Source organism: Chlorocebus sabaeus, chromosome 12 (genome assembly GCF_047675955.1).
Source record: "Chlorocebus sabaeus isolate Y175 chromosome 12, mChlSab1.0.hap1, whole genome shotgun sequence".
Classification (NCBI taxonomy): domain Eukaryota; kingdom Metazoa; phylum Chordata; class Mammalia; order Primates; family Cercopithecidae; genus Chlorocebus; species Chlorocebus sabaeus.
This window is the reverse complement of record NC_132915.1, coordinates 29203346-29222409: the sequence shown is the minus strand read 5'-3', so window position 1 is coordinate 29222409 and position 19064 is coordinate 29203346. Positions and strand designations below refer to the sequence as shown.

Below are 19064 nucleotides of genomic sequence, written 5' to 3'. Positions count from 1 at the left end.
ATATTATTTTCCTTCAGAAGTTCGACGGCATTGCTCCACTGTGTTATAGCTATTATATTAAACTTGAGAAATTCAAAGCTGTTCTGATTTTTAATCCATTGTCTTCCTTTTTCTTCTCTGGAAGCTTTTAGGACCTTTGACTTGTCTCCAGTGTTCCTCTGTTTTACAATAATGGATCTTAGTGTGGGACTCTATCTTTATCATGTTGGACACCTGATGGACCCTCTCAGTCTGAACACTTGTGCCCTTTAACTCTGGAAAAGTTTTTGAATTGCTATTTAGTAACCATTTTGATTATTGTTCCTACTGAACTGATCTTTAATTATTCTATTTCCCCTTCTCCTCCCCAATTTTTCATCTCTTTATTTTGTTCTACTTTCTGGGAAATTTCCTTGACTTTATCTTCCAGTCCTTCAGTTCTACCATTATATTTTTAATTTCCCAAAACTTTTGTTTGTATTTTCCAAAGATTCTCTCTTTTAATAATAGCATCCTAGTTATGTTTCATGGATACCATATCTTTTTAAACTTAGGTTTACTGAGGTATAATTTATATACAGTAAATTTACTCCAGGTAGGTATACAGTTTGATAAGGTTTGACCAACATATACAGTCATGTAACCACTATCACAATCAAGATAGAACATTTCCATCACCCCAAAGAGTTTTTTGCAGCCCTTTGAGGTCAAACCTCTCCCCTTATCCCCAGCCCCTGGCAACCACTCATCTGCTTTCCGCCCCCATGGTTTTGCGTTTTCCAGAAAGTTATATAAATAGAAGCCTACAATATGTCGCCTTTTGCTTCAAGCTTCTTTCACTCAGCATAATAATTTTGATACACATTCTTGGTGTTGCATATATCAGTAGTTGTTCCTTGTTACTGCTGAGTACAATTTCATTGTGTGGTTGATATACTACAATTTGCTTATCCATTCACTGGTTGATGAAAATTAGGTTTCTTTTTCTTCTAGTTGTTGGCTATTACAAAGAAAGATACTGTGAACATTAGTGAACAAGTCTGTATGTTTTCATTTGTCTTGGGTAAACAGCTAGGAATGGGATTGCCGAGTCATATGATACGTGTATGTTTACTTTTATAAGAAATGACCAAACCGTTTTCCAAAATACCTGTACCATTTGCACCACTGGCAGTGTATGAGGGCTCCAATTTATCTGTATCTTCACCAATACTTGGTACTGTCAGTCTTTTCCATTTTAGCCATTCTACTCTATTTTGTTAATCTATATTAGGGTATTACTGATATATATTTTAAAGTTTTATTCTCCCTGTATAATTTTTGTTTCCTTCAGATTTCTCTTTACTTTTTGTTTATTTTCACCTCATCTCAAATACATTCCTCAAAATTTTGGTGATCCTTGGCTTCCTGGCGTATTTAAGAATGAGGCACTAAAAATCTGCTGGGAGCTCTGAGCCTGCTGTAGGTCTTCTCCATGGGCTTTACTCTAAAGGCTTCTGGCTAGGCTGTTCTGTTCTTTCTTGTTGGGCTGATCATATTCCTCAGGAAAAGAACTTCCAGGTTCTTGCCTTAGCATGATCTGGCCTACAGGGAAGACAGCTTTGCTGCTTTTTCCAAACAGTATGAGCAATGTTTCTGGGTTTCAGCCTCATTGCCTGGTTTATACTGTATGTCTATCTTTGAATCAATTACTCTGGCTAGGAGATGGAGGACACTGATTGGGCAGACCTAGGTCGCCTCCTTAGCCTTGGGGAGGTGGGATTTAGCCATACCCAGACCCCATGAGCTGAGATATGGGGAAGGGAGTTTTTCTCCAATAGAAATTGCAAATGCTGTATCCACAGGAAGAGGAAATGTGTACTGGGCAGGCACAATCAAGAGATGTTCACTATTGGAGGATTTTGTGTTGTATTGATGGAAAATAAGTGGAAAGCAGTATCTTTCAGATATTTCAGTTGGGAGGATTATATGCTGTTCCCCAAATATGCCCTATGTTCTACCTCAGGCTCTGTTCCCTTGCTCATAATGTTCCTTCTGTTTAGATGGGCTTCCCATTCCAAACCCAAATCCTTGTCAACTTTATATTATTCCTTCAAGTTCCACCAGAAATGCTGCTTCTTTCTTGAAGCCTTATGTGTGGTTATTGCTTCTCTTAAGCCATTGGATATAATTATTTCATCAATGTGCATTGTTTAGTCTTACCACTGCAGTCATTCATCTGCAACTTTTACTCATCCCACTACTAGATTACAAGCCCAGGAATGTAGAAACTATGTGCTTTGCACCCCTTCAACATGATCCCTTCATTTCCTAGCAGAGCAGCTCTATGTTAGTCACTCCATAATGTTCATTGAACTGGAAAATACTATTCCTTGGCATGTATTTTGGTAAAATGTGCTTGTTTTTATATGCTTCAGTGGTTTATAGTGTTTAATTATATACTTGGCAGAGTCCAAATGATTGCAGAGACAAAGAACATTGCTAGAGCCCTTTAATACTTTTGCGTATGTTCAGCTAAAGCTCTTAATACATGAAAAGCAACAATGAATCATTATTACGTAGCTGATTTCTTTCTGGCAACTTTTTAGAAAAGTTTTGGGAGAAAAAATTTATGTAACTAGATGATTGAATACATCTTCTGTATTCCTACCACAGTAACTGGCACATAGTAGATGCTCAATAAATAGTAGTTCAAGCAAATATCATTCTCTATTTTGTCTTTAAAAAGATTATAAATTTATATTTTTCTTCTGAGTTATTAAATTGTATTTCCTATACTATTCAGAACAAAATACTCTGGGGAGAAGTTTCTGCAAATATTTAATATTGCTGTGTATCTATTTTTAGTTATGGGACCTTATGTGAGAAAAGTTCTGTGTGATGAACTGGGGGCCCCAGCCAATTCTGCAATAAACTGTGTTCCCCTGGAAGACTTTGGAGGGCAGCACCCTGACCCAAACCTGACATATGCAACGACTCTTCTGGAAGCAATGAAAGGAGGAGAATATGGATTTGGAGCTGCATTTGATGCTGATGGGGTAAGTAGGAAAGTTCTCTGTCTGCTGACACTTTGACCATATAATGAGCCATGAATTGGAAATCAGAGAATTAATGAACACATCTGGAGCTAACATGTAAGGGACATGTGTGCCGTAACTGGCTCTGCATCTGCCCTTCTCTTTAATGACTAAGTAGTGCAATTAAATAGCGATTACTTTTCCGAGGTCTAGATTTACATTATGGCATACAAAGGTTGTTTATTTAAAAATATATATTATTCAATAAATCTTTATTTATGGCTGGTGTTGTTGAAATTGCCAAGTTAAGAAATAGCTATTTCTGCAAGAACCAGTGTTCTCTATTATATTTGGGAGAAAGAAAGAATTAAGTGTGGGGGCTTCTAAAGCTTGAGCCACATTTCAACAGGTGGAACATATTCCTGGTGTGTCAAGATTCTGGGCCTTTGATACTCAGAGATTTAGAAGAATGTTTCCCATGCTCTCTTTGGCCTTGTTCAAGTTGTTAGGTTGTTAAATATAAGATGGCAGTAAAGTGGATTGTGATGATTATGGGAATGGGCTGCTAGCAGATGCTTCTGTCTGATCATTTTTACTCATTCCTTCCTACAGGACCGTTATATGATCCTAGGCCAAAATGGCTTCTTTGTGAGCCCTTCTGACTCCCTGGCCATCATTGCTGCCAACCTCCCTTGCATTCCGTATTTCCGTCAGATGGGGGTCCGCGGGTTTGGGAGGAGTATGCCAACCAGCATGGCCCTGGACAGGTAAGCAAGGATGTCACCATGAAAAACTTTATGGTAGACCTTTGACGTCGATGTCTCTTTTGTTGGTTGCTGGCACTCAGTCTCCCCTGCTCCATTTGGGAATGTGTTGAAAGCATGGGAACATGGTATAGTGTACTGGGTGGAAGCTGGAGAATCAGGTGGCCTGAGCTTAATTCTCGGTTCTGCCACCTACTAGCTGTGGGAATTTAGCAGACTTATTTAGTCTCTGTGCCTCAGTTTTCTTATCTGTAAAATGTGGATAATAATGGTAATATCTTTATATGGATTGTTATGAAGTACAAAAGAGGTGATTCATGTAGAACATTTAACATGGTGCCTGGTACATAGTAAATACTACATAAATGTTTAGCAACAAAAATGTATTAACCTGAAAGTATGTATGTATAAGTGTGAGGGAAAAAGCATGGGTTTTGAGATCAGATTATATTATGTTCAAATGCTAGCTTACAGCCTTATTAGCTCTGTACAAACAGAAAAATGATACTTCATAGGTTTATTGTAAGAATGAAATGAGACAGTGCATGGAAAATACCCAACAAGAGATTCACTCAGTAGGGCTCTAACTAACCCTATTAGGTTTCATTCTTCTTGCTCTATCCATCCCTCCCATCTATCACCCTGTATGATAAAACATTGAATTTCAGAGTCTGACATTTTCAAACAGCATATATTATTATAGAAACAGTATATGCACCTGGTGGAAAGTTAGAAAACACAAATGAGAAAATGTAAACATCATACCCCTTCCTTGGGTTACCTATGTTAATAGAAAAATTTATATTACTTACTGTATCTCTTTCTATACATATACATTATACACATATTACTAAAATTCATAATATAATATACATTATATATGCATATGTAATTTATTTGCCTTTTATAATACTAAAGACATCAAAAGGTACATGGCTTGTCACCTGCTTTTTCTTTTCCATCAATAATCGCCAACTACCAATTAATAAATTTTGACCAGGCGTGGGGACTCACACCTATAATCCTAGAGCTTTGAGTGGCTGAGGTGGGAGGATCACTTGAGGCCAGGAATTCAAGACCAGCCTGGGCAACACAGCAAGACCCTGTCTCTACAAAAAAATTTTCTTTAATCAACCAGGTGTGGTGGCATATTCCTGTAGTCCCACACCAAATGTTGATGAGGATAGGAAGCAACCAGAACTCTCATACATTGCAAACAAGTGTAAAATGAAAGACAGTTTGGCAGTTTCTTGTAAAATGGAGCTTACATCTGACCAGCGTTCCATTCCTAAATATTTACCCAAAAATAATTAAGATGTGTCCACAAAAAACCTGTATAATAAGATACATAGCTGCATGATTCATAATAGCTAATAATTGGAAACAACACAAATGTCCATCAACAGGAAATTGCAAAAATAAATGGTGATATGTTTACACGTTTATATACTACACAATAACAAGAAGGAATGAAATACTGACACATGCTATGGGTGTGGATGAATAAAAATATATAAAATGATAAAAAGCCAGTAACAAGTACATAATATATAATTCCATTTCTATGAAGTTTCAGAACAGGTAAACATATATATGGCAATAGAAATTATGACAATCTTACCCTATGAGGGATAGGAAGAAGGTACAGGGAAACATTCTGAGGTGATGGGAATGTTCTGTCTTAATCTGGGTGGTGGTTACATGGATGTATGCATTTTTCAAAACTCATTGAATTGTACCTGTAAGATGCTGCATTTCACTGTATATAAATCTTACCTTATAAATAAATCAACACCATGAGAAAATAACCACAAAATAAATCTTACCTTATAAATAAATCAACACCATGAGAAAATAACCACAAAACCCAGAAAATGAGATTCTGTGGGACAAATTAGCCAGGCATGATGTCGCATGCCTGTAATCCCAGCTACTTGGGAGGCTGAGGCGGGAGAATCACTTGAACCTTGGAGGAGGAGGTTGCGGTGAGCCGAGACCATGGCATTGCATGCCAACCTGGGCAACAAGAGAACACTGAGGGAAAATTTGAGTATGATCTTGGTTTCAGATGACATAAAAATTATTTATTTTAGAGAAAGGGTCTCACTCTGTTGCCCAGTCTGGAGTGCAGTGGCATGATCATAGTTCACTGTAAACTTTGACTGCTGGACTCAAGCAATCCACCCACCTCAGCCTCTTGAGTAGCTAGGACTACACGTGTGCCATCATACCCAGTTAATTTTAAAAGCATTTTTTTGTAGAAACTAGATCTCGTTTCTACAAAAACGAGTTTGAGGCCTAGGCTGGTCTCAAACTCCTGGCCTCAAGTGGTCTCCTTGCTTCAGCCTCCCAAAGTGCTAGGATTATGGAAATGAGCCACTGAAACTGGCTACTTTTAATCTTCTTCTTAGTATCTTTTGATGAGCAGAAGTTTTAAATTTTGATGAAGTCCAGTTTATTTTTTCTTATTATTAATGGATTATATGGTTATTATATATGTCTTTTTCCACTACAAGAAATTTTTGCCTTCCCCAAGGTCAGAAAGATATTTTCTCTATATTTTCTTCTAGAGTCATTGCAGTTTTAACTTTTCTTATGTCTATGATGATTTTGATTTAATTTTTGAGCATAGTATAAGGTAGGGGTCAAGGTTCGCTTATTTCCCTTATCCAGTTGTTCCAATCCTATTTTTAAAAAAGAATTTTCTTTCCCCTGAATAGCCTTGGTACCATTATTAAAAATCTGTTGACCATATATATGTGGATCTATTTCAGGATTCTCTATTCTATACCAGCATCTATTTGTTGATTTGTATGTAAATATTACACTGAAATCAGGCGAACTCTCCAACATGTTTTTCTTCTTTGTCAAATTAAAGGGAAATTATATGTTTTAGGTCCTCTGCATTTTATTTCATTTTAGAACCAACATCTCAGTTTCTATCAGAGCCTACTGGGATTTTGATTGGAATTATGTTGAATCTATAGAGCCATTTGGGGAGAATAGTATTTTAATAATATTGAATCTTCCAATCCATGAATATGGTATATCTCTCTATTTAGGTTTTCTTTAATTTCTCTTACATGTATTTCATAATTTTTAATGTAGTGATCTTATACAATTTTTGTTAAATTTATTTCTGAGGATTTTCTTTATTTTGATGCTATTATAAATGTTTTATAAATTTAATTTTCCAGTTATTTGCTGCTAGTATTTTTTTGTAAATTGACCTTGTATTCTTCACTAGAGGGGAGAAGAATCAACTACCTTTTGGATGCCTCCCACTCTACTTGTCTCCGTGAGGTGATATGGACATTAAGTCCATGATAGTGAACTAAATTCACTTTAAAATTCTTGTCTAACAGTACCAAAGAGTGGCATGTGATTCCATGTTTTCTCCCATTTACCTTTGCCTACACCCTTCCTTAAAAAAAAAAAAAAAGACTCCGTAGAATTGTAGGGAACAAAGCAAAAATGGGACCATTTCTAGAAATTGAGAACTCAGAGTAATGTAGGATCCTGAGTGCTATGTAGGGTATTTAGTAATATGGGAGTATATTTAACTCTTCCACTTAAACAGAATCTTACAATTTAGAAAGAATTTGTAACATATCGTCTCACTTGATCTTTGCAATAATTTTGTGAGGTAATTGAGATAGGCATTATTCTCCTCACATTAAAGATGTTAAACCAATGATCAGAGAGCTTAAGTGACTTGTACAAGGTCACACAGTGAATTAGAAATTGACTCAAGATTTGAAACTAGGTCTTCTGTTAATAGGGTATGACTGTATCTGCCCAGTAACTATAATTGGATCAAAAGGGTCCCTGATAAACCAGTTGAGAATATTGTCCCCTGTGGGCTAGCAAATAACTTTCCAAACCATAGCTAGGGGAAGCTGGTTTCATTCTGACAACAAAAACCATTTGTCCTTGTTTCTTGTGGAAATTTCCCAGTAGTTCTTTATTTCACTTTACGCCCCCCCACCCTTCTCAATAAATATCTGTTTCAGTCAGAAACCAGAGGCCTTGCTTAGAAATTTCACAAAGGACCTGTTCTGACATGTAAGTGACCGTTTAAAAGGATTATTCATGCTTGCTGGTTGGGATTCAGAATTCTGTGGGGCTCTGACGTGGCAATTTGTTCTGGGTATTTGATCTGTTGTGTAGGTCCCAGGTGGATTCTCATGATGGACACTTTATAAGCTTCTTTCTTCCTAGGTAAAATCAATGCAGCTTCAAAATTTTGACCTTGACAATGGTTTCCCATATAGCTTATTTTTTAAAAATTAGTAAAATTATAGGAATGTGCCCATAAATGCCAGGCCCTGGAAGAATAACAACGGAGGACACAGTTGAAACCCATTAAATGACACACTTGCCTAAACTCCTGGGATTCCAGAATAAGGGGAGGCCTGTACCCTTGAGACTGATGAATTATTCAGACAAACTTTCATTGTTCACAGATAATTGTGGTTCCCCAAGGGAAGATTTTCAGTGTCTTTAATTTCTACTCTTACAGTGTCACTGAAACAAGGATTCCATTTAGCCCAGAATAATACAGTTTCAGTCTTGAAAATGGCATTCTTTTGGGGCTTTGTCATTCTGAATGTGTCTGATTTGTGGTTGCAGATGAATCTGTGTTGCTGAAACATTTTGGTTCAAATGATTTCAGAAGTAAAACACATTGAAAGTATGTTTGCGGCCTGAGGTCCATCTCCACCCCATGTGGAGGTATTAAATAATCCTTTGTGTCATCATCCTTCAATAATATTTATGAAGCACCCATCTGTGCTTGGGGCTGTGCCGAATTCTGTGCAAAACAAGGCAAATGCACACAGACTGAAGCCCTACTCACTAGACATATTTACAGTCTCAAACAAGGCTAACATCCTTGAATACATCCCAAGAAGCCAGATCTAAAAAGTATGTTTTGACTATGAAAAAGGCCATCCAAGGTCCACCACCCATAAACATGGTGGCGAATGGATTAGAGCTCATCTACCCTCTATTTGCTCTTATGCCACTCCTATGGTTCACCATTTATCCACTCCAGAAATGTTTATTAAGGACCTCCTGTGTCCTAGGCATTGTCCCCATGGTGGTGCTTCCAGTCTAATGCAGAAGACAAAGAATAATACGTAAGGAAAACATACAGAAACACAAATCGTAACACAGGCTAGTGGAAATGAACTTGGTGCAGTACTCATTGGTGGGTATGGAGCATCTTGCTTAGATGGGAGACCCAGGGAAAGGACTATTGGAGGAGATTAGGTGTAGGACCAAAGATCAGAAACAGGCATCTGGACCTGACTGTGATGCTGGGATTAGAAATGACACCCACACATGTGAAAACACTTATTCCTCAGAATGTAGTCTACAGCTATTTGTTGCCAATCCCCAATCTAAAATATGTGCTATAGCTTTATCTTGAACATACTCAGCTGATCGCTGGAATCCAGACAGTGTTAATCCTGCAAGTATGCAAGTATCTACTGATCTCTGGTGACCTCGATTCCTACTGTGTCCTTTAGATCTGTGCTGTTTCATCTCCCAGAACAGTCATGATGGATGACAGTGGTGGAAGAGATAGTGATGTGAGCTAATATCTAATTACTCAGTCTCCCGTACATTGCTTCTGCTACAGAATGATGGGAATTATTTTGCTTTAGCAGATAAGTATGTTCAAATGCAACCTATATTAAAATAAAAGAAAAAAAAAGAAAGCCCTTTATCATGTAAGTTATTGCCCTGAAACTGTATAGCTGATTCAGTTAGGATCAAGGCAGGAAAGAGGTGGCACTCTCAAAAAGGGCTTACTAAAGAGGATTTAGTAATTGTAACTTAATAAACTGGTCTAAGATATGGGTAAGGTTAAGGAAACCAAAAAACCCAAAAAGGAATGGGGAGGCACCTTAGCATCAGCAATAGCAGGAAGCTGTTAACACCCCTAGGACTAAGAAGTGTCCAGGGGAGAAGTCAGGGTGACCATAGCCTAGTGAGGTCTGGAGTTGCGAAAAGTGGGCTATCAGACAAGAGCTGAACTTGGCAGTGGGGAGAAATACCCCAATTTGTCTCTATTCTCACCCTCCAACCTCCTGCTGGTGCCTCCTAAAACCAAACCGCACTGGAAGCCAGAGGGCAGCATATGGAGTTCTGCCTCCTGGGGAAGAGAACAGGGCATTTGATGAAGTGGGGACTTTGAGGTAGAAGGGGACAAAGAGTCACCAGCATAACCAGCACAATGGTCCATCTTTTTGCTAATTTCTATTTGCTTATCTCCTAGTCTCATCCTCTTTCCTCTTTTTTGGACCTTAGGCAGAGAGAAGTCGAGTTAATCATACTCATCATTGAACAATCCTTTAATAATTGGTCTGATGGAAGTCTCATTTCTTATTACTTCAAAAAGATAATGCATTTCTTTTTTAAAATCTCCATTCTTTTTAAACTTTTATTTATTTTGTATTATTTTTATTTTTGTATTATACTTTCAGTTCTAGGGTACATGTGCACAACGTGCAGGTTTGTTACATATGTATATATGTGCCATGTTGGTGTGCTGGGCCCATTATCTCGTCATTTACATTAGGTATATCACCTAATGCTATCATTCACCCCCACCCCCACCCCACAACAGGCCCCAGTGTGTGATGTTCCCCACCCTGTGTCCAAGTGTTCTCATCGTTCAATTCCCACCTTTGAGTGAGAAAATGTGGTGTTTGGTTTTCTGTCCTTGCGATAGTTTGCTCAGAATGATGGTTTCCAGCTTCATCCATGTCCCTACAAAGGACGTGAATTCATCAAACAGAGAGCCAAATCATGAGTGAACTCCCATTCACAATTGCTTCAAAGAGAATAAAATACCTAGGAATTCAACTTACAAGGGATGTGAAGGACCTCTTCAAGGAGAACTGCAAATAACTGCTCAACGAAGTAAAAGAGGACACAAACAAATGGAAGGACATTCCATGCTCATGGATAGGAAGAATCAATATCATGAAAATGGCCATCCTGCCCAAGGTAATTTATAGATTCAATGCCATCCCCATCAAGCTACCAATGACTTTCTTCACAGAATTGGAAAAAACTACTTTAAAGTTCATATGGAACCAAAAAAGAGCCTGCATTGCCAAGACAATCCTAAGCCAAAAGAACAAAGTTGGAGGCATCATGCTACCTGACTTCAAGATAATGCATTTCTTTTCTCTCTGTTTGACTGCCCCACCATAGACAACCACAAAAAATGTGTTTATTGGGTTTTGTTTGTGTATATATTTTTTGCATATATTTTTACTTAATGTGACTGGTACTATAGAAGAGATTGTATTTGATTTCTTACCTTTTTTCCACAAAAGACCACATTTTAAGATCCTTTCAATGAGGATCCATCCATCTAGGATGTTGCTTCTAACTGCTGCTTATTTGTCCGTGAGCACATCCATGATATTTTGACTCTTGATTCACTCAGCAATGAACACTCAGACTGCTTCTCACTTCCTGTTGTAGTGAATACTGCTGCACAGGCACCCTGTGAATATGTGTGAGAAGCTCTTTAACACGTGTATTCAGAAGCAGAATTGTTAGGCCAGAGGGGGTGTCTATATTTAATTTAGTCAATTTTGACCAAATACTGTCAGATTGCACTCCAGGATGCCCATCTCTTGCCTGCTTCTCCAACCAGTCTCTAAGTTCCTACATCTTCAAATCCAGGCCAACACTTTATGTTGTCTAACTTTCTAATTTTTATCCAGTAGACTAGATAGAGAGTAACATATCATTGTAATTTTAATTTTTCATGTCTCACATTACTAATGAGCTTGAGCATCTCTTCATATGCATGAGAAATTTGGGAATTCCTTTTTCTATTAATTGCCTATTCCTGTCCTTTGACCTTTTTTTTTTTTTCTATTTAGGGTTCTTCTTTTTAGTCTGATGAATTTGCAGAAGTTCCTTGGATGATCTAGATACTAGACCCATTGTCAGTTTTAGGCAATTCTAATTTTCATCTTTTATCTTTAGACAAAATTTTACCCTTGAGTTCGATAGTCAAATTGATATCAATAGACAGATCGGTTATAGACAACTCAAATTTAACTTGTATAAATAGCAACTTTTCTAATTTTTCCTGAAAATTGTTTTTCCTGTGTTTAGTCTCTGGGTGAGTCACCTATTATCTATATAATAAACCTTGGAATAATCCCTCATTCCAGATGCACCACTAATCACTGGGTTTTGTTAGAGGGATCCCTTAAATATTTTTAAATCATTATTTCTTCTCCATTCCTACTTTTTCTTTTCTACTTTAGGTTCTCATGATCTTTTGTTTGGACTATTGTAATAGTCAATAAACTGTTCCCACTTCCTCTAGACTTCCTCTTCTTCATTTCGTCTTCTATACTGTCCCAAGGGCAGTTGTTCTAAAGCAGAAAGTTGCGCGTTTTCTTCCCTTGTTTAAAATGTGTTGGAGGGTTTTGAATGCCTGCAGGAGATTCCATCTTCTGGTTACACAACATGCATAATCTCCTGATTATAAACACTTCACTCCTGCAGACATTGTTATCCTGCACTCTAAACATGCCATGCTGCTTACAGTTCCTCAAATTCGATGCCCTCACATTTCTGTGCCTTTGTGTGCACTTCTGTCCCTGAAATGTATTCCCTTTGCCCCACTTCATCCCACTTTGTTGTTCTTTGTCTTTTATGGCTTGAGTCAAGGATCCCTTCTCAGTAAGTCCTTTGATACAATGTTCCCTCCACCCCAATAGATATTTGAAAAAGTTAGCTACTGTGAGCTATCAACATGCTTCTTTTGACTTTTGTACAAAGAGAAATTTGGTGATGCTATCTGTTGGTTGCAAAGAAAAATATACCCGAATAATAAGAAGAAAATGAATGATGTGTAATGACCAAATCTCCTTTGGGTATAATAAAACTATGCCGATTTATGGTTTTCATTTACATTTAGGTGAGTTTGTAATTAGTTGAATTTTTAGTAACGATATGTGGGTACTGACTCTTTTAGCAAATACAGCTTAATCAATGTGAGATGAAAGGAAGCAACTGAGTTGTAGTTATTTCCTAGTCGATAATTAAAAACCCCCTCAGCCTGAACTTCAGTTCAAGGTTGTTTATCCCTTGCCCTGGCAAATCGAATGAGGACTGGATTCATTACCAAGACATTTACAAGATGCATAATGTGGCCTTTCTTTGTGGTTTGTGTGTTGACCTACTAGAAAGGATGCTGAAACTGGTTCAAGTCTGTTATTGTGTGTTTCTAAGAGTTGGTATCTAATGGGAACTACATGCCTATAGTTAGTAAAGAGCATTTATATGTTAACCTGGCTAGAGTGAGAGGAATAAATTGTTAACACTTAAAACTATAAACTGTAGGAGATTTGGAAATGCTGGATACATTATCTTTTGTTCAATTTTTCTGAGCCATCTTGGGTTTCTGCTATCTGAGTTGGTCAGAAAAACACTTAGATGAGTGTTAAGTAACCCAAGTGCTGAAGTATGTAGTCGTCATCACCTTCCCATGAGAACTGAAAGATGAGCCTTTTTTGGAAGTCAGCTCTCCTGTATCTGCTGTATTTGTGAGGACTCTTTAACACTCATATTCTGTCTCGGGAAGGGCATCGTCATTGTTTAGGGTGTCCAGCAGCCTATTTTTAGCCCTCCCACTGATCTAAACAAGTCACTTTGACCAGAGGAGATGGACCAATACTGAAAGAAGCTCCTTAATATCACCATGTCTGATTAGGGATTCAAGGCTACTTAAACTGGGGTTTCAATGCCATCCCTTGTCAGTGCCATCCAGTCTCGAACATGTGGCATGCTGTTGTTCTCCAACGGGAACATTAACTTGATGGCCTGCCTCTCTAATCTCAATTTTGGTCTTCGGAGGCTCCATTTGGTTAAATAACCTCTCTTTTATTCCTTGTAACTTAAAATATTTATTCAACTTAAAAATCAATCCCACTGGTTACTGCAAAGAGGCATGAGGTATGTTTTGAGCTGATAAATGTGTTCCATATCTTGATTATGATGGTAGTTACACAGCCATATATATATATACACACACACATGTACATATATATATATATATATATACACGTACATATATTTGTCAAGGCTTATGAAACTGTACACTTAGAAGTGATGAATTTTGGCTGGGTGGGGCGGCTCACACCTGTAATCCCAGCACTTTGGGAGGCTGAGGTGGGTGGATCACTTGAGGTCAGGAGTTCAAGACCAGCCTGGCTAACATGGTGAAACCCTGTCTCTACTAAAAATGTAAAAATTAGCTGGGCGTGGTGGTGCAGGCTTGTAATCCCAGCTACTCGGGAGGCTGAGGCAGGAGAATTGCTTAAACCTGAGAGGTAGAGCTTGCAGTGAGCCGAGATCCTGCCACTGCACTCCAGCCCGGGTGACATAGTGAGACTCCTCAAAAAACAAACAAACAAACAAACAAACAAACAAAAAAAAAAACGGAGTAATGAATTTTATTTTATATAAACTGCACCTTGATAAAGGTGATAAAAATAATCAAACTCTATTTATTTAAAAATAAAGCATCTCTTTTGGAACTTCTTTTCTGACTAGGGGAAAGAATCATTGCGCTCTTTGAATGACTCTAGTTCCCAGCATAGAGGTTTGTATTTACTAGACCACCAATAAACCTTGGTTAGGTTCAGGTGAGTTGAATTGTCTCCGGTGTTACTGTCTACTGCTTTCCTTTTTGTTTGAACCAGGACATAAATATATGGCCTGCAATCTTGTCTTTGGAAGATACATAACTTACAGAGTTGGAGGTTCTCAGATATCAGAGTCATTAGTCAAATTTACTGGTGATATAAAAAATATAAGGAAGGTAGTTTAGCCCAGCCTAACTCTGAACCATATGCTTTGTCAAGCCACCAGAGAATGTTGGTGCTTGACAACGTTTTAAAATGAAGGAGGATAATGGTAAGTCATCTTAGGCCTGAAGGTACTTCTGGAGTGAAAGAGTATTGCAGTTCTTGTGTGTGCTTTATATTTCAAAATGTATTTTGTAGCTCTCCCCACCAAAAAAGTTTTAGAATGAATTTTAGCTTCAACTTTCTAGGGCAGTGTTGAGCTGGGTCTGTTGAAACACTGCTTAAAAGCTTGCTAAATATCACTGATTTCACTTTACCGGTCATGCTGAGGGAAAGATAGTATCTAAGATAGATGTACAGGGTGAATCAAGATGCTGCCAGAAAGTTTTGTGTGCTCAGGTGGGCGTTTTTATTTACAAGTGAACTCTATTACAGCAGAGGTCCCTAAGCCCGGGCCACATAGCAGGAGGTGAGTGAGCATTACCGCGTGAGCGCCACCTCCTGTCAGATCGGTGGCAGCATTAGATTCTCATAGGAGAGCAAATCCTACTGTGAACTGTGCATGTGAGGAGTCTAGGTTGCGTGCTCCTTATGAGAATCTAATGCCTGATGATCTATCACTGTTTCCCATCATCTCCAGATGGGGACCATCTAGTTTCAGGAAAACAAGCTCAGGGCTCCCACTATTTCTACATTATGGTGAGTTATATAATTATTTCATTATATATTACAATGTAATAATAGAAATAAAGTGCACAATAAATGGAATGCTCTTGAATCATCCCCAAATCATCCCCCTCCCCAAGTCTGTGGAAAAATTGCCTTCCACAAACCCAGTCCCTGGTGCCAAAAAGGTTGGGGACCGCTGTTATATAGTATGTTGTTCGATTGTCATACAAACCTTCAGAAGTGTTTGAGGCAGGCACTATTATTGACATTGTATTTAAAGAAAAATATGATGATGAGAAGTTAAGTAATTGCCCAAGGTCACACAGAATAAGTTAGTCAATATTGGTACCAGATTATCTGGCTGAAGCCTTGTAATCTCTTCACTATTCCTTATTTGGGAGGGCAGGAAAAGTTCTGATTATACTCTGAGTGAAAGTCATTCGTGTGGGTTGGTGTGGGGGTGGGGGTGGGGAGAGAGTCCTATATTACCCCCAAGGTGGTAGATGACGTCAGATAAGCAGAATTAATTTCAACCCAAGACGTCTATAATTTTGACGTTGAACATCACTACTGTTTAGTAAAACTCTGAAAGAAGCAGTCCTGGCTTTAACTTAAGACTTGCAGGAAAATGTTGACTGTAGTTCAAGGTAAAGTTGGAATTTTACTTCCTTGCCTCAGGATCTGCTTGAAGATCAGCAGCAGGTGCTGCACTAAAAAGTATTTATCAGGCTTCAGCAGCTTTTCTCCCTTATATTCTGGGTAAAGTGGGTTAAGCAGGTATGATTCCTTCTAGAGGTTGTTTTGTTTTGTTTTTGAGATGAAGTCTTGCTCTGTTGCCCAGACTGGAGTGCAGTGGTGCAATCTCAGCTCACTGCAACCTCTGCCTCCTGGGTTCAAGCAATTGTCATGCCTCAGCCTCCCGAGTAGCTGGGATTACAGGCATGTGACACAATGCCTGGCTATTTTTTTTTTTTCTTTTTTGTATTTTTACTAGATAGAGAATTTTGCCACGTTGGCCAGGTTGGGTTTGAACTCCTGGCCTCAAGTGATCCGCCTGCCTTGGCCTCCCAACGTGCTGGGATTAGAGGTGTGAGCTACTGCACCCAGCCTAAGTTTTAAATCTGAAACAGACAACACCGATGACCAGAAACATAAAAGATATTGATTAAGTACAATGAGATGCTCTAGTAAATAATGTGTTAGCAGTTGGATATGAGATGCCCGAGCCTAGGAAAAAATGAAAACAAATCTCGTCAGCCCTATCTATATGCCCTACACAGGTGAGGGTGGAATCCAGACCTGGGAATACAGTCATCTCTGATCAGGTTTCTGCCTGAGGATTAAATTTGTCATTTGGAGTTCCAAGTTCTTTTAGAGTCCCTGATGGCATTGGTGGTTTATATTCTGGCACGAGGGACAACTCCTTGTGAGTTGATGCCTGTATTTAAGAATGCAAGATCCACCAGGACTCACAGATCATATCACTCGGGATCTTTGTGCAGCGAAAGAGAGAAAACTAGCTGAAATGGGGCTTAAACAGTAAAAGGAATGTGTTGGCCCACATAACTGAAGTAGATTGGCCCTAGGTGAACCGTGATCCAGGAGCTCACATGATACTAACATTTGACCTGCTATTCCCTCTTGTCTGCTCTACCTTAGATGGTATCACTCTCATCCTTAGGCTCTGAGCCTCTGACTCTCTGGTCCGGGCAGCAAGTGTCTGCAGGATTTCTAGACCCCATGCTCTTACACCAGCTTGTCTATGAAGAAGGAAGACAAAGCTTTTCTTTCCAAGAAGAAACTGAAAACATCACCTCAATCTTGACTTTGGTTGGGTTTTGTACTTTCTCTGACTCACTGATTCTCTGGGGCTATAGAGGATGGGATAGACTGACAGTCTTAAGCCTCCTTCCCCTCGTTAGGTAGAGCTAGAATGAGGGCCATTCCTTCCCAAACTAAATGACTGAGAATGGATGCATTTGTCCTCCAAAGCAAGAGCTTTCTTTTTTTCTTCCAGAAAGAGTAACTGCAGTATTTAGGACCCAATTGATGGCAAAGGGGTATGAGCTAGGTGAGTCCACTGGGGTGTAGTTCTGGAGGGGGAATTCAGGACCTTCTTCTTATCTCCTCCTACCCCTGCAAATCCTCTGAGACTCACTAATAACTGACAGTGGTATCTAAATTGGAACAGTGGTTCTTGCCTCTTACCTTTGCATGTGCTCAAATAGTCCTCTGTCCTTCTTTCTCATCCTCTCCTCTTTATTCCTTTCTTCCTTCTTCCCACTCTTTCCCTCCATCTCTGTTCCTCTCTCCCTCCCTCCCTCCCTCCCTCCATCTCTATTCCTCCCTCTGTCCCTCCCTCCCTTTCTTATATTCCCTTCCTTCTTTTCTTATCTTCCCTTCCTCCCCACCTTGCCTACCTGTCACATTTCCATTTTCCAAAAAACCTTTTTTAGCCCCTTTCGTGTGCCAAGCACACTGCGTGGTACTTGATATTCCTGATGGAGCTCATCTTCCCTTCCACGTTCCCTTTTCCTTTAGCAAATTACACTGCCAACAAAATATGTTAATATTCTCTGCGTAAGGTGTTCTGCTAGATTCAGGGAGGTTCATGGCTTCAATATGAATCTCAAGGATAGAGCTGGGGAGTGCTTTTAAATCATGATGACATTGTTTATACAGATTGTCTCACACGGATTCTACTACCTATATTTTGGGTGGGAGGGAGAGAGAGGGAATGTAGTTTAAGAAAAGCAAGCATTTATGTCTGCCAGTGTACTCAAATGAGCTCAAGTACGAGGTGGGATATGGAACTCACTGACCTTTATTGGCCTCTGCATTCAGACCACCTGGGATTGAATTCTAACTCCTCTGCCTTCTGACTTTATGAACTTGGGCTGTTTACCTAACTTCTCAGGGTGTCTTAGTCTATTTTTGGTTTCTTATAACAGAACACCTGAAACTGGGTAATTTATGAAGAAAAGGAATTCATTTCTTACAGTTATGGAGGCTGAGAAGTCCAAGGTCCAGGGGCATGTCAGGTGAGAGCCTTCTTGCTGGCAAGGACTCTTCAGAGTCCCAAGGTGGCACAGGGGGCGAGGGAGCCAAGCATGCTAGCTCAGGTCTCTCTTCCTCCTCTGATAAAGCCACCAGACCCACTCCCATGATAACTCATTAATCTACTAATCCATGAATGAGTTAATCCATTTGTGAGGGCAGAGTCCTCAGGACCCAATCCCCTCTTAAAGCCCCCACCTCTCGATACTGCCACACTGGGGATGAAGTTTCAACAGAAATTTTGAAGGGGATAAACATTCAAACCATAGCACAGGGTCTTGTACTAAGGATTAAATTAGGTAATACATGTATAATGCTTAGAGCAGTGCCAGTCCACAGTATGCGTTCAATGAAGTTAGCTATTATTGTCACGGCGATGGGGCTTTATAGGTAACAGACTGAAGCATGGCAGTGGATTCTCATGAGTAGTCTCCCGTGCTTCCAATTAAGGACTAAATCTTGGCCAGTGGCTATGCTCAGGCCCTGCCTTCCACATGTGGATGCTAGTGAGGCAGGGGTGCCCCTTGCTGTATATATTCACATTTCAGAGTACATCAGAGCTTCCAGAGGACTCTGTCATGTGAACCTCACATATCTCTATTTTATAGTTTTTCAGATTACTTTGTAAATAATTATTAATTTTCTTTAGCTTTTTAAAAATATGTATTAATATGTTGAGCCTTTCAGTTAGTGACCTAGGAATAGACCTATGTTTTTTGGGG

The 19064-nt window shown here is 39.1% G+C and overlaps 1 protein-coding gene across 1 annotated transcript in view; it reads left to right on the top strand.

Annotated features, from left to right (window-relative positions):
* Positions 1–19064, top strand: part of PGM5 (phosphoglucomutase 5) — a 180167-nt gene that overhangs the window by 32015 nt on the left and 129088 nt on the right. The window contains exons 5-6 of the mRNA XM_007969422.3: positions 2827–3017; positions 3609–3763. Coding sequence (XP_007967613.3) covers positions 2827–3017; positions 3609–3763 — 346 coding nt within the window. The remainder of the gene's footprint in view (positions 1–2826; positions 3018–3608; positions 3764–19064) is intronic.